Genomic DNA, 12,752 nt, shown 5'->3' on the forward strand with positions numbered 1-12,752 from the left:
AAAAAAAAAAAAAAAAAAAAAAAGTTTGTCCTTTTTGTAACAACATGGTGTCAGATAAGAGCTAATTTAGATATATGTTTGCTCTTGTCATTAACTAGTTTGAAGACCTTAATTAGGTCCACTGAGGGGTCTACACAAGGTACCATGGATGTCTAAGATAAGTTAAACATCTGTCTTGTGTAGGGAATAGTTCCTTTTCTTTTAAATTTCAATGGGGCTGCCTCTTGTAAACAGTAAATGTCTGGGCTGGGCGCGGTGGCTCAAGCCTGTAATCCCAGCACTTTGGGAGGCCGAGGCGGGCGGATCACGAGGTCAGGAGATCGAGACCATCCTGGCTAACACGGTGAAACCCCGTCTCTACTAAAAATACAAAAAAATTAACCGGGTGTGGTGGCGGGCGCCTGTAGTCCCAGCTACTCGGGAGGCTGAGGCAGGAGAATGGCGTGAACCCAGGAGGTGGAGCTTGCAGTGGGCCGAGATGGCGCCACTGCACTCCAGCCTGGGGGACAGAGCAAGACTCCGTCTAAAAAAAAAAAAAAAAAAAAAAAAAAGTAAATGTCTGGATCAGGAACGATGTTGCAAATCAAATTATCTATTGCTTGAATGGAGGCCTGGTTAGTAGCTAGGGAGACTAGTTCTTCCTAAAAGCTTTCTCTTCATTCTCCCGACCCACTAAACTGTAAGTCCCGTATGAGCGACAACCATATCCTCTACTCTAGTACAATGCCTGGAATATAGCAGCTACCCAACATGGATTACTGAGTTTCTGATTAGCAGTTCTAGAGGGAACTTAAATTGCATTTTTTTTTTTTTCTTGAGACAGAGTTTCACTCTTGTTGCTCAGGCTGCAATGGCGCAATCTCGGATCACTGCAACCTCCACCTCCCAGGTTCAAGTGATTCTCATGAGGTCAGGAGATTAAGACCGTCTTGGCCAACATGGTAATACCCAGTCTCTACTGAAATACAAAAAATTAGCCGGGCGTGGTGGCACGTGCCTGTAATCACAACTACTTGGGAGGCTGAGGCAGGGGGATCACTTGAACCCAGGAGGCGGAGGTTGCAGTGAGCTGAGATCGCACCACTGTACTCCAGCCTGGCAATAGAGCAAGACTCTATCTCAAAAAAAAAAAAAAAAAAGTTTCAGCTTCTAAAATGATATCTACGGATACAGCCTAGAAAGATAAAACCTCCTTGTGGGTATTCAGTAAATTTAAGTGTAAAGGGGTTCCTGAGACCAAAATGTTTGAGAATCTCTGGCCAGGATAAATGGACACAATTCAGATTTTTTCTTAAACATTAGGGCAAGAAAAGGTTGGCCTAATTTACCTCCTAAGCAATTACAATGTTGATAAACAATGAAGGAAGACTTAGCAGTTTATTTCAAGCCATTGTAAATGATGGAAGAAATTAAGGGAAGTGGCTGTCTAGGTTACCAACCAAAGCATAAAATTAATTTGCAGTTTTGATTTACTCCACAAATTGCCTACTAGAAAAGGGTTATGGCAACCCAGAAGTTCTAGAACAGGCTATATAGTTCAGATGAAATGTGCAATGACTTAAGTCATTTTAAGTGGGAACTCCTGATTCCATAACCATTTGTGAGCCCCAACAGATGGTATTTCCCTCCCCCATCACCACATAATTACTGAGAGACACAAGCACAAGATTGTCATTCACTTTTCTGCATACTTTATTTGTTACAAACATACAATTTTTTTTTTAAATATAGACTGTAAAATTCCATTTGCAAAAGTCTATTGTAAGGAGTGCACACCAGCAGGAAGGATTCTTAAATTTTTTCTCTGTGAGTTTTTCTGTCAGTTTTGCTAGTTAGTGGTAAATACAGGACCCGCCATTTTTACAGACCAGTCTGAAGCTTCTGACTGTATTCACATTGCTCTTTTGAAGCAGCCCTGCTCCTCTCAAAATTGATCAGAATCTGAGCTTCAACCTACAGGCAGTGAGATCAACAGCCCGTCTGGACTCTGCTTTTGAACGGTTTTCAGGAAGTGTGATTTCTGAATGGGTACTGCACTTCACAGATTTGAATTGCCCATGCAGCTCTATGTTTGTTAAAGTGCATTCTTCTTTAAAAAATAAGAGGAATAATCTTTACTCTTTAACCAAGGTACTTAAAAAAATGAACTTTTTGGTCTCTCAGCAGATATTCCCAAATTGATCCTATCACTACAAATTTTAGTGTTTTATTTACAGACATTTATAGGGTTACAGGTGGAGGGGACCTTATAAAATTAAAGGTGCAGCTTCTCTTGAAGCAGAAATCAGTTCTACAAATTCATACATAGGAATACACACTTGGTTTACAATGCATAAGCATGTGGGTATTTACACAGAGATTTAAGACATCCCCAAAAAACACATTTTAAAGTAATTTCCAACCTAAACTCTAATTGTACATCTAGATCAGGAAGCTGTCTCCTGCTATCAAGATTTGGTTTTAATTTACTCAAATTATTTCTGTAGATTCTCTACTGGCAGGACATCAGTCCCAGCTTTGGAGTGAATAATCTAGTCTAAGGAAGCCACTGGTAGATATTATGATTGGCAGTGAAGATTCCTATAGAACGGAAAGTATGTTATCTGGAAATAGAAGACAAATTAATGTTTAAAAATGATCTTGGAAAAACATCTGGAGGCCCAAAATAATAAATCCCTACAATTGTTTTAGAATTTCAAAAAAAGTCCAAATACACTGAGGATCTTAGTTACTATTCAAATATTGATAAGTCATTGAAAAAATAACTCAGATTTACTTGTCTGCTACCGAAATATGCAAAACCATGGACTCGTTGTAAGTTTGTCCCATACTGACTTAAAGCCAGTTTCTAGACTTTTTGCTCAACCTACTGACTTTTAGAAATTCAGAGAGTAGGCTGGGCATGATGGCTCATGCCTGTAATTCCAGCACTTTGGGAGACCAAGGCGGGCAGAACACTCGAGGTCAGGAGTTTGAGACCAGCCTGGCCAACATGGTGAAACCCTGTCTCTACTAAAAATACAAAAAATTAGCCGGGCGTGGTGGCGCATGCTTGTAATCCCAGCTATTTGAGAGGCTGAGGCAGGAGAATCACTTGAACCCGGGAGGCAAAGGTTGCGAGCTGAGATCACGCCATTACACTTACTCCAGCCTGGGCGATAAGAGTAGAACTCCATCTCAAAAAAAAAAAAAAAAAAATTCCAGAGTGCTTTTGTACACAGGGGTGACATGTGGGCTAGAAGAAGGGTTTATGTCTAATATCTTATCAGTTCAAAATGAAACTCCCAAATTCCTACAACACAAATGTGTTTAACGACATAATCCAGCTCTTCAATTCTCTTGGGACTCTCCCTGCAGTTATGTCTCTGAAAAAGGAATTTAACAAGAGAATAAACAAACCACTCACCATCCTATTTCTAAATATAAAGATTCTTCCAACCAGCCTGATCTTGCAACTCAGGGTTAAGACTGGGGATGAAATATTTGGCTTTAAGAAATAAGAGATGGCCTAAATGGATATTTTGGAAAAAGTTAGCTATTGAAGTGTTACTTAAGGTAAAGCGGAAAAAAGGACAAACTCATGCCTTCTGCAGTATCCTAGTGGACACTGAATAGGGCTATTGCTTTCTTTCCAATACTATGGGCCCACATTTCATCATACAAAAAAGACATAATTAGTTCTCTTATTCATGTCAATGGATATTAGATATAACACAAGGAAAATGAAATTTGCTTCTAGACTCAAAATCTGTTGACACTTAGAAAGTATAATTATACTTTTTAATTAAACTGTTAGAATCATCTATGGAGAAAAATGAGTTTTAGCTTCCAATAAAGCTCTGCTCTTATTAGAAATCATATTGGGCAGTAAAACTACCAATATGGCAGTTGCTATTCTATTGTTTTAACATGGCTCTACCTATCCCAATTGGAATGTCTAATTCAAGAGGCATGAGTTAGATTTTCAAATTAAATGATTGTGAATAGAGGTGATTACATTGATGGCATATTTCCTATTTCTTTAGGAAATATAAAATACATTCATGAAGGCCTTACTTGGATCAGGGGTACAGTTATCAATTGGGAATCTCTAAGGTAATAAGTTTTCATGATGCAATTTTATTATTTTTTCATTTTCCAAATCTAATTTTCAGTACTGATAATTGGACAATTGTTCAAGTAAGAGTCTGTTAAATCCGTCAGTAACAAAACTGAGTTTTAAGACTGAGGGCTGGGAAAGGTGACTTTAAATAGCAAAGTCAGACATATCAAAAGAACTCACTATTCAAGAGTCCAGCTATCTGCTGAAACTTCTAGGGGGCTAATACTTGAAAATTAATGACTTTGTTTTTTCTAAGTTAAAACAGGGAGAAATGAAGTTATAATTTGCCATTTCCACCTTACATTTGGAATTTATTTTTTTTTTTGAGACGGAGTCTCGTTCTGTCACCCAGGCTGGAGTGCAATGGCGCGATCTTGGCTCACTGCAACCTCCGCCTCCTGGGTTCAAGCCATTCTCCTGCCTCAGCCTCCCAAGTAGCTGGGACTACAGGCACACACCACTATGCCCGGCTAATTTTAGTATTTTTAGTAGAGACGGGGTTTCACCATGTTGTCCAGGCTGACCTGAACTGATCCGCCCGCCTTAGCCTCCCAGAGTGCTGGGATTACAGGCGTGAGCCACCGCGCCCGGCCACATTTGGAATTTCAAATGGGGCATATGACACATATTCTTTTTTGTCTATATTTTCTTAAGGTAAATGTGTTTTTTTTTTTTCTTTTTTCTTTTCTACAAACTATCTCCCGCCCTCCCCAGCCCCACCCACACACCCATTATCCAGTATACTGAATGGGAGTTGTAACTCTTTAGGAAGACAGCTAATTGATTTACAGTACTCTAAAACCAACCCTGAAAACTGATAATCTCATTCACTTACTATAACTTCAGTGCTGTGGTTGACAGAAAAGAAAAAGTTACCTTAAGGCTCAAGGGAAAGTAACTTATTAAATTGTGAATGCAGCATTGTTTACTCTCCCATCCATTGGAAACTAGCAAAATGCATTCTGGATCAATAATACAAACCTTCTAACATTAGCAAAGATTTCTATTCTTCTTACACAGAGTTATAACAATATTCATAAGCAATTATCTAAGGGAGCCTGAGAAACTATGATCCACATCACACAAAGATTTCATGTATTTCATGATCAAAAAGTGCTTTATCTTTGAGAAACGTCAGGGTTAAAATGGAAATATACAATGTAAAGTCACTTGACATTTTTTCAAGTCAAGTATAAAGTAGAAAAGGAGCAAAAAGATGGAGGCTCTGCTCTCTGAACAGGCCTTATGCATGTGACTTTTAGGGTTTACGAAATTAAAATTGTTTTAAGAATTAAAAATAGTGGGACTTTACACCACTATATTCTAAAACCTGAGATTGGACATCAAAACAGTCAACTTTGTTATTCATCAGAGCAATTCTGATACTTCCTAAAAATAGAAGATAACTCAACTGAATTAACTCCAGGGTCAAAAACATTAATTTTCCCCAATCAAAAAGGAGACCGATCACTAACATTATACCAAGAGTGCTGCAGAAAGACTAACTCTCAGCAAATGAGTCATTTCTATATAAGCAAAAAAGTCACTTTTCTCCTTCCCTTTCTCACTGATCAAGGCCACACTATTTTCAAATGAATATCTACTGAGAGATCAGTTGTGCATTGGATAAAGTACCATAATTGGGTTAAAAATGAAAACAAAATTTACAGTGAAGAATACTTATGTGCATGGCTTACACACTCCAGCTTCTCAATTTCATCCACCTCAAGAGCAAGATAGATGCAAAGTCACCTTGTGTAGATTACATTCTACACCCCTGTAAAGCCAGTCAAGGTCACATTTAACAAAGCATCTTCAGCAACTACAGTGCCTGAAGTGTGCAGCCATTTACAGACCACTCAATATGAGGGCATTATTATAACCAGCCTCTTTTGCCCACAACCCTGCATTTTCAGATAAGACAGGATAATTGTTTTGTTTTGAGAAAACTGAAGCTTGAATCTCTTAAAAGACCTGCAATTTACTGCAAAGTAATCCAGAGGTAACAAAGGAAGCAGGAGGTTAATGGCTGCCTGCACCAAAAGCCTCTCAATCATTTTGCAGTAAATAATTATGGAAAGTGATGTGACAAGTAGCCATGTGTGTATCACAGCTACAGTCATTTATACCACCTACATGCCTCCGATAGTTACATAGGGTGTTTGGGTTTTTGGTTTGGTTTTCACTTTGATTTTTGGTGCCATACAGATTTATATTTTGTTCTGTGCAGCATATGCACTGAAAAACTTGCTGCTGTTCCACTTGCTGAAATGACAGGCAGGGACAATAGAAACCAAAACATAGTAGGAAGAGTAGTAGGATCTCTTCACAGATTTTTATTCTTTTGATTATGTTCCTAAAATTTGGCTTTTCTTCTTTGTAACTATGGTAGTTTGGGAAACAAACCTTCTAACGATTATCTGAAAAGTTTTAGTTTCCTACTTCTCAGGAATATGACTATTTTGATTAGCTGGGATGTTTGCCAAGCTTAAAAAAAAAAGGCTCAAAATCATTCATAGCAACAACTGAAAAAAAAATTGGTTGTTTCCCATGTCTGTACAATCTGACTGGAATTAACAAAGACCATTTCCCTTTAATAAACTATTAATAATATTTACGAATGAATCCCTGTGTTTTGCAGGTTTCTATTGTCCCTAGTGACTGGAATGAAGATCAGTGAAATGCTACAATTAATCCACAGCCTTCTGCAATCTTCCTGCAGTGGGAAGAGAGGCCATGAACCATCCCTTGCAGGAGAAACAAACCTTAGAGATTGGTTAAGACTTAAAAACCCACCACTATGACATTACCACTTAATCTTACATAGGCAGGTCAAAATTTTAATATAAATTACTTTTGCCAACACATAGCTTATGCATTCTTTGCTCCTTTTTTTGGAGGATTCTCAAATTGATATCTAAAGATTTACATATGATATATTACTGTTATATGGTCTAATGACTAAGAAAAATTTCTCTGGTAACCAAAGCTGATGCCATATATGGTAGTGTTCTTGGCATATACTCTATATGCCTCAGACCACTTCCACATTCTTTCTATTCAGCTAATTATAGCTTAGTAGCCACTGGTGAAGGATTGTGAAGACCCTGTCATTTCTACAGAATAGAAAGGCAAGGCTAGTTACTGCAATTCAGCCAAACAAAAAGAAAAATAAACCAACCCCTTGAAAAGGAGAGGTACTGCACCTTTGCAAAATTGAACTGGCTCACTGCAGCTGAGCAACAGAACCACCACTGAAGCAAGAAAACAAGTTGGTCTATACAGGAATTGTACATGGTTTGAAAATGAAAAAGTTACAGCAATCAACTAATAGCTGCAACCTTAATTTTCATTGCTGCCTCAGAGTTGAAACTTAAACAGTTTCTGCAAACCTAATGCTAGCTTCTCAGCTCCTTTACTAAAACTATTTAGGAATTTGTTCTCCGCAGCAAAGAAATAAACACTCAAAACACATAGGTAAATACAGCAGGACATTATTGAAAACAGCTGCCTTGTAGTACAAAATACAGTACAAGTATACGGATGTCATTAAAACATCAAAAATACTATTGCTCCCATACAATTTAGGAAACATTCTTTGCAACGGAGAAAAATTTAAAAGAAAGCTTTAAAAAAATCTGTTTAAAAATTCTACTGTGGATGATGAGAGTAGAGAAATAGTCTGAAAAGGGCACCAATGTTTGTGGCTCTTCCACTTTTTTTTTTTTTTTAATCTAAGATCAACAATATTCTGCATCATAATCTATTTTTTTTAAAAAAGCCTAATTTTATGTACACAATTATTTCCCGCCCTCTCAGCCACAAATACATGAAAACCTTTTTGTATATTACTCATTTCCCAATAAATACAAAAAGATTGTATAGATTGAATAATACCAAAATAAGATAATAAAAAGGATATGCAATAAATTAAAAAGGCAGCTCAAATAAGGGGCAGGCATGCAGTTAAAAAAAAAAAATACTAAGATTGTGGAGGTGGGGTTACTTGCCTCCTGGTTGAGAAGGTGTCACACAAAGAATACCTGAAAACTTTGGAAAGAACGTTAGCTCCCATTCAATTCAAAGTTACCTAGGTCTATGACATTTCTAGGAATACCTTTTGATGGGGTGGGATTAACTTGATTAGTAAAAATCATTTCTACTGAAAATCCATTTAAAATATAGAAGAGGCGATCCTTGAAAACCCCAACTTTTATTCTTGAAAGACAGCTGGATTAACTGGCAAAAGCCAGTTTGTTGAAATTTCAAGATGGTATAAAAATGCTTCCAGGATATAGTCAGCATATTCACGTTAACTTCAGTTCCTTTCACAGATGGATTTCAGCTTCCACCGGGTGCACTGCTTGAATCACTCATCCATCATTTGCCAACTCTGATTGTGAGGTACTGATACAATGGATCAAGTTCTTAAAAATTTTAAAAGAATAAATGATGCTGGAATTCTGGACCTGAGGATCTTTAGTATTTGAACAAATCCACAGATTAAACTGAAGGTAAATTAAGACTTCAGTTTTGGTTATTTCCAACTTTTCCGTGAGGATGTATATTCCATTAAAGCTCAGGCTTATAGCCACACTGTTCCTTTTGTAGGTAATCTTCAAGTTTTATGGTTTAAAATCCAGCCAACCAGTGGCTGTAACAGCCGAATTAGCCATAATTCACTGGCTCACACAGTGGAGATCTGGCTCTCATTCATACCAAAGCCATTTCTTGGTAATGACCTCCATATTTAGAGATCAGGGGAAGAACTTTAGTGAGCAGCAACCAATCCACTCAAACAGTCTGCCTTGTGCTTTATGCCTGACTTTTTCTTGTGCCTACCTCAGCAACCCCCAATGTAAAACTGCTTTTATCTTCGAAAATTTTTTGTCAACTTTGGAACTATTTTAGTAACGGATTCTACTCCAAGCATTGCTATCTGAATCCACTGGCATCCCGGAAAACAATTCTGCAAAGACAAGACATTTGCCTTGGTCCAGGTTCCATGCAAAACCATTTTTCAAAAAAAAAATGGATCCAATTTGGTTCTGTATTCTTAGATGGCTTCTTGAAATCTTATCTTTAACCCATGATTATCCCAAGTTGCATTTCTTTTCATGAACCTGAACCCTCAGAACTGGATAATTGTAAAGGCCTCTCTTCTCAAGGATTCCATGAAGACCTAGATCCAAAATGCTGATTTCAATGGAGGTGAAGGGATAGACACTGCAAGAGTGAGGCGCAGAGAGAGATCTTTTGTGCCAGATTACCCAGATGCAACCTAAATGCAACTGTTATCAATGGTCTGGGTAACCGGGACGTGTTTCTTGCCCCGGATGTGCAAGGATCTATTCCCTCCAGGGATTATCCTCATGGGTTTAGGAACCTCAGTTGAGAAACAACAGAAGCTGAGACAATTTTATGCAGGTGAGGAGATGCTGTTGTCCTCTTTGCAGGTTGCTGTCAGTTCCTTGGAACTTGACTGCTTTTCTCAAGTTGTCGGTCACTGTTCTCTTACGATTATTTCTCTTAACTATATTATGTTTTGTTTTTTTCCCTCTGCGGCCTCCCTGGCTCCCTCTCCACTAGCTCACTGGGGATGAGCAGGAAGGGGAATTCTCTAGCCAACGGGATTGTGGTGGGGTGGAGGAGGCCTGTAGGGGAAGCTGCCTGTTTCAATCCTCATCCACCTCCTCACCCTCTGACTCTTCGCCGCCGCCGCTGCCCCCACCACGTCGCTCATAAAGCTTATCCCTCTGTCTTTCCTGGATTTCTTTCATCTCATCCGCATACCGGCAAAAGGCGCCTCCGAACTTGCCCCAGGCTTTGAAGGGCACGGTGATGGCATTGCGGTAGGACGGCTTCACCTCGCTCACTCGCAGAAACACCCCGTATTTGTTGCAGCCCACATCGAAGAAGAAGCGCTTGGAGTCCACGGTGATGGAGGTGCCCTCCGGGAGCTCTCCATACAGGCCGCCCCCTGGGCCTCCGGCGCCGCCTCCCGGGCCGCCTGCCAGCTCGTCGTCCTCGCCTCCGTAGTCGTCGATGAGCTTGGCCAGCGCGTCGCGGAACTCGATGAGGCCCTGCGCAGGCAGCGCGATGGTCTGGCCGCTCTGCAAGCCGCCGGGCCCGGGGCCCGCGCCGAAGCCGCCACCGCCGCGGTTGACCGTTTGGCGGATGCGCAGGAAGCGGCCGCGCTGGTTCTCCTTGAGGTCCAGGTAGTACTTGCGGTTCTCACGCACCAGGAATTCGCTCTTGAGCGCGCGCCGCGGCCCGCCGCCCTCCTCGGCGCCCGCCGCCAGCTGCTCGGGGCTGCTAGGGCCCAGCTGCGCGTAGTGCTCTATGAAGTCGCCCAGTGAGTCGCGGAACTCGGCGGCCACCGCCATGGACAGCGTGAGGCGGCTCTTGGAACCGCCCGCGCCCACCTCGGCGATCTTGAGGAAGCGGCCTTTGGCGTTCTGCTTCACATCTAAGTAGAAGCGCTTGTTCTGGATGTCCAGCCGCTTCGAGGCCAGCTCCTGCGTCTCCTGCTCGCCGCCGCCGCGGGACGCGGGCTGGAACCCGCCCGGCCCACCGCCGCCGCCGCGCTCGCTGCCGCTGTCGCCGTCCGCCATCTTCTCGGCCGCCGCCTCGCCGCCACCGCCCGCCGCGCTCGCGCCCCCGCCCTCCGCCCTGCGGCTCGCGCTCCGGGGCCCCCCAGCCTCGCCCGCCCGGCTCGCTCACGCGCTCCCGCCGCTCATCGCCGGCCGCCGCCGCCCCCCATCGCCTCCGCGCCCCGCCCCCGCCACTTCCGTGCAGCCCTAGGCACTTCCGGCGCGCGACTTCCCGTGAGGTCACTCCGTCCCGCCCGCCGCGGCCTCGCGGCCGGAAGCGCCGCGGCGGCGTGGCGCAGAGGGGTGACGTCAGGGTCCGCGCTGGGCGGGCGGCAAGGTGGGAGTCGGTTAGTGCTACTGCTCGGTTTCTAGGCCTGGGGACTTGCCAGCGTTAGCGTGACTCAGGCTCCCACTGCGTCTGTCGACGCGCCTCTCCCCCATGACACTTCTACTTTAGACTCCAGTGTCGTTCACTTCCCTCCTCGTTTCCGGGGCGTTAGCTGAGCATGCTCAGGCCCCAGCCTGCCTGCCCTGGTTGTGTGCTGGGAACGGGGTTCCAGTCTACGCACTCTGGCGACAGGGGTGAGGGAGATCCTTTGGAGTACTCGGCAGCGGGTTCTTACCGGCCTGTGGGGTTCCCCAGAGCAGGCATGAGCTCACTCTGAAGGGCAAGCTGCAGTTGGCTTGGCAACTCTGGAGAAGAGCCACCCAGCAAAGGAGACGGCAGTGCAGAGGCACCCAGGGCGTGACACTGGGAGCTCAGAGCAGCTGGGGGTGTGTATGCCTGAAGAATGGTCGTAGATGACACGGTGGGGTGGAATAGATAAAGGAAAGCTATTTGTAGTGCGGGAGAGTTAGTGCCTACTCCAGAGTTTGGAGCCACCACATGTGATCAGATTCACATTTTGGAAAGATCACTGTGGGAACAACATAGAAGATGGTTTAGAATGAGGTGAGATTTGGGATCCAGAGATCAGTTAACTGTCCACACAGCCATATTAAAATGGTTAAGGGAATTGACTCTGCCAATCTTTAGTTTCTTTTTTTTTTTTTTTTTTTTTTTTTTGAGACGGAGTCTCGCTCTGTCGCCCAGGCTGGAGTGCAGTGGCTGGATCTCAGCTCACTGCAAGCTCCGCCTCCCGGGTTTACGCCATTCTCCTGCCTCAGCCTCCCGAGTAGCTGGGACTACAGGCGCCCGCCACCTCGCCCGGCTAGTTTTTTTGTATTTTTAGTAGAGACGGGGTTTCACCATGTTAGCCAGGATGGTCTCGATCTCCTGACCTTGTGATCCGCCCGTCTCGGCCTCCCAAAGTGCTGGGATTACAGGCTTGAGCCACCGCGCCCGGCCTTTAGTTTCTTTATCAATAAAACGAATAATTCCTATGAGGTCTTTTTGTTGTAAGCATTGAGGTGTAACAAGAGGCAGTATTGGAATAGTGTTAAAAAGTGTAGGCTCTGCAATTGCACTGGGTTTGAAATTGACCTTGGCCAGTTACTTAGTATTTTCCCAAGCCAAAATGTCCTCATCTTTAAATTTTTTTTTTTTTTAAATTTGAGTCTTGCTCTGTCGCCCAGGCTGGAGTGCAGTGACATGATTTCGGCTCACTACACCCTCCACCTCCCAGGTTCAAGCAATTCTCCTACGTCAGTTTCCTGAGTAGCTGGGATTACAGGCATCTGCCACCACACCCGGCTAATTTTTGTATTTTTAGTAGAGACAGGGTTCCACAATGTTGGCCAGGCTGGTCTTGAACTCCTGACCTCAAGTGTTCTGCTGGCCTTGGTCTCCCAAAGTGCTGGAATTACAGGCATGAGCCATCATGCTCATCAAGACTTTTGAGACAATCTTGCTCTGTTGCCCAGGTTGGAGTGCAGTGGCACGATCTTGGCTCACTGCAACCTCTGCCTCCTGGGTTCAAGCAGTTCTCCTGCTTCAGCCTCCTGAGTAGCTGGGACTATAGGCATGCGCCACCATGCCCAGCTAATTTCTCGTATTTTAGTGGAGACGGGGTTTCACCATGTTGCTCAGGCTGGTCTCAAACACCTGAGCTCAGGCA

At 43.2% G+C, this 12,752-nt stretch overlaps 2 protein-coding genes across 2 annotated transcripts in view; both read right to left on the reverse strand.

The window, feature by feature from the left end:
- The window catches only part of LOC126950191 (histone H2A.V), a 222,207-nt gene that overhangs the window by 38,109 nt on the left and 171,346 nt on the right, over positions 1-12,752 (reverse strand). The window lies entirely within an intron of this gene.
- Positions 1,675-10,904, reverse strand: PURB (purine rich element binding protein B). The gene has a single exon (XM_050783433.1). It carries the CDS (start codon positions 10,714-10,716, stop codon positions 9,778-9,780), a length of 939 nt encoding a protein of 312 aa, XP_050639390.1. The 5' UTR covers positions 10,717-10,904; the 3' UTR covers positions 1,675-9,777.

This window comes from Macaca thibetana, chromosome 3, assembly GCF_024542745.1.
Source record: "Macaca thibetana thibetana isolate TM-01 chromosome 3, ASM2454274v1, whole genome shotgun sequence".
Lineage (NCBI taxonomy): Eukaryota > Metazoa > Chordata > Mammalia > Primates > Cercopithecidae > Macaca > Macaca thibetana.

What these genes read in the sequence shown, in the direction of transcription:
- PURB (XM_050783433.1), bottom strand. Translation starts at nt 10,716, where the DNA reads ATGGCGGACGGCGACAGCGGCAGCGAGCGCGGCGGCGGCGGTGGGCCG.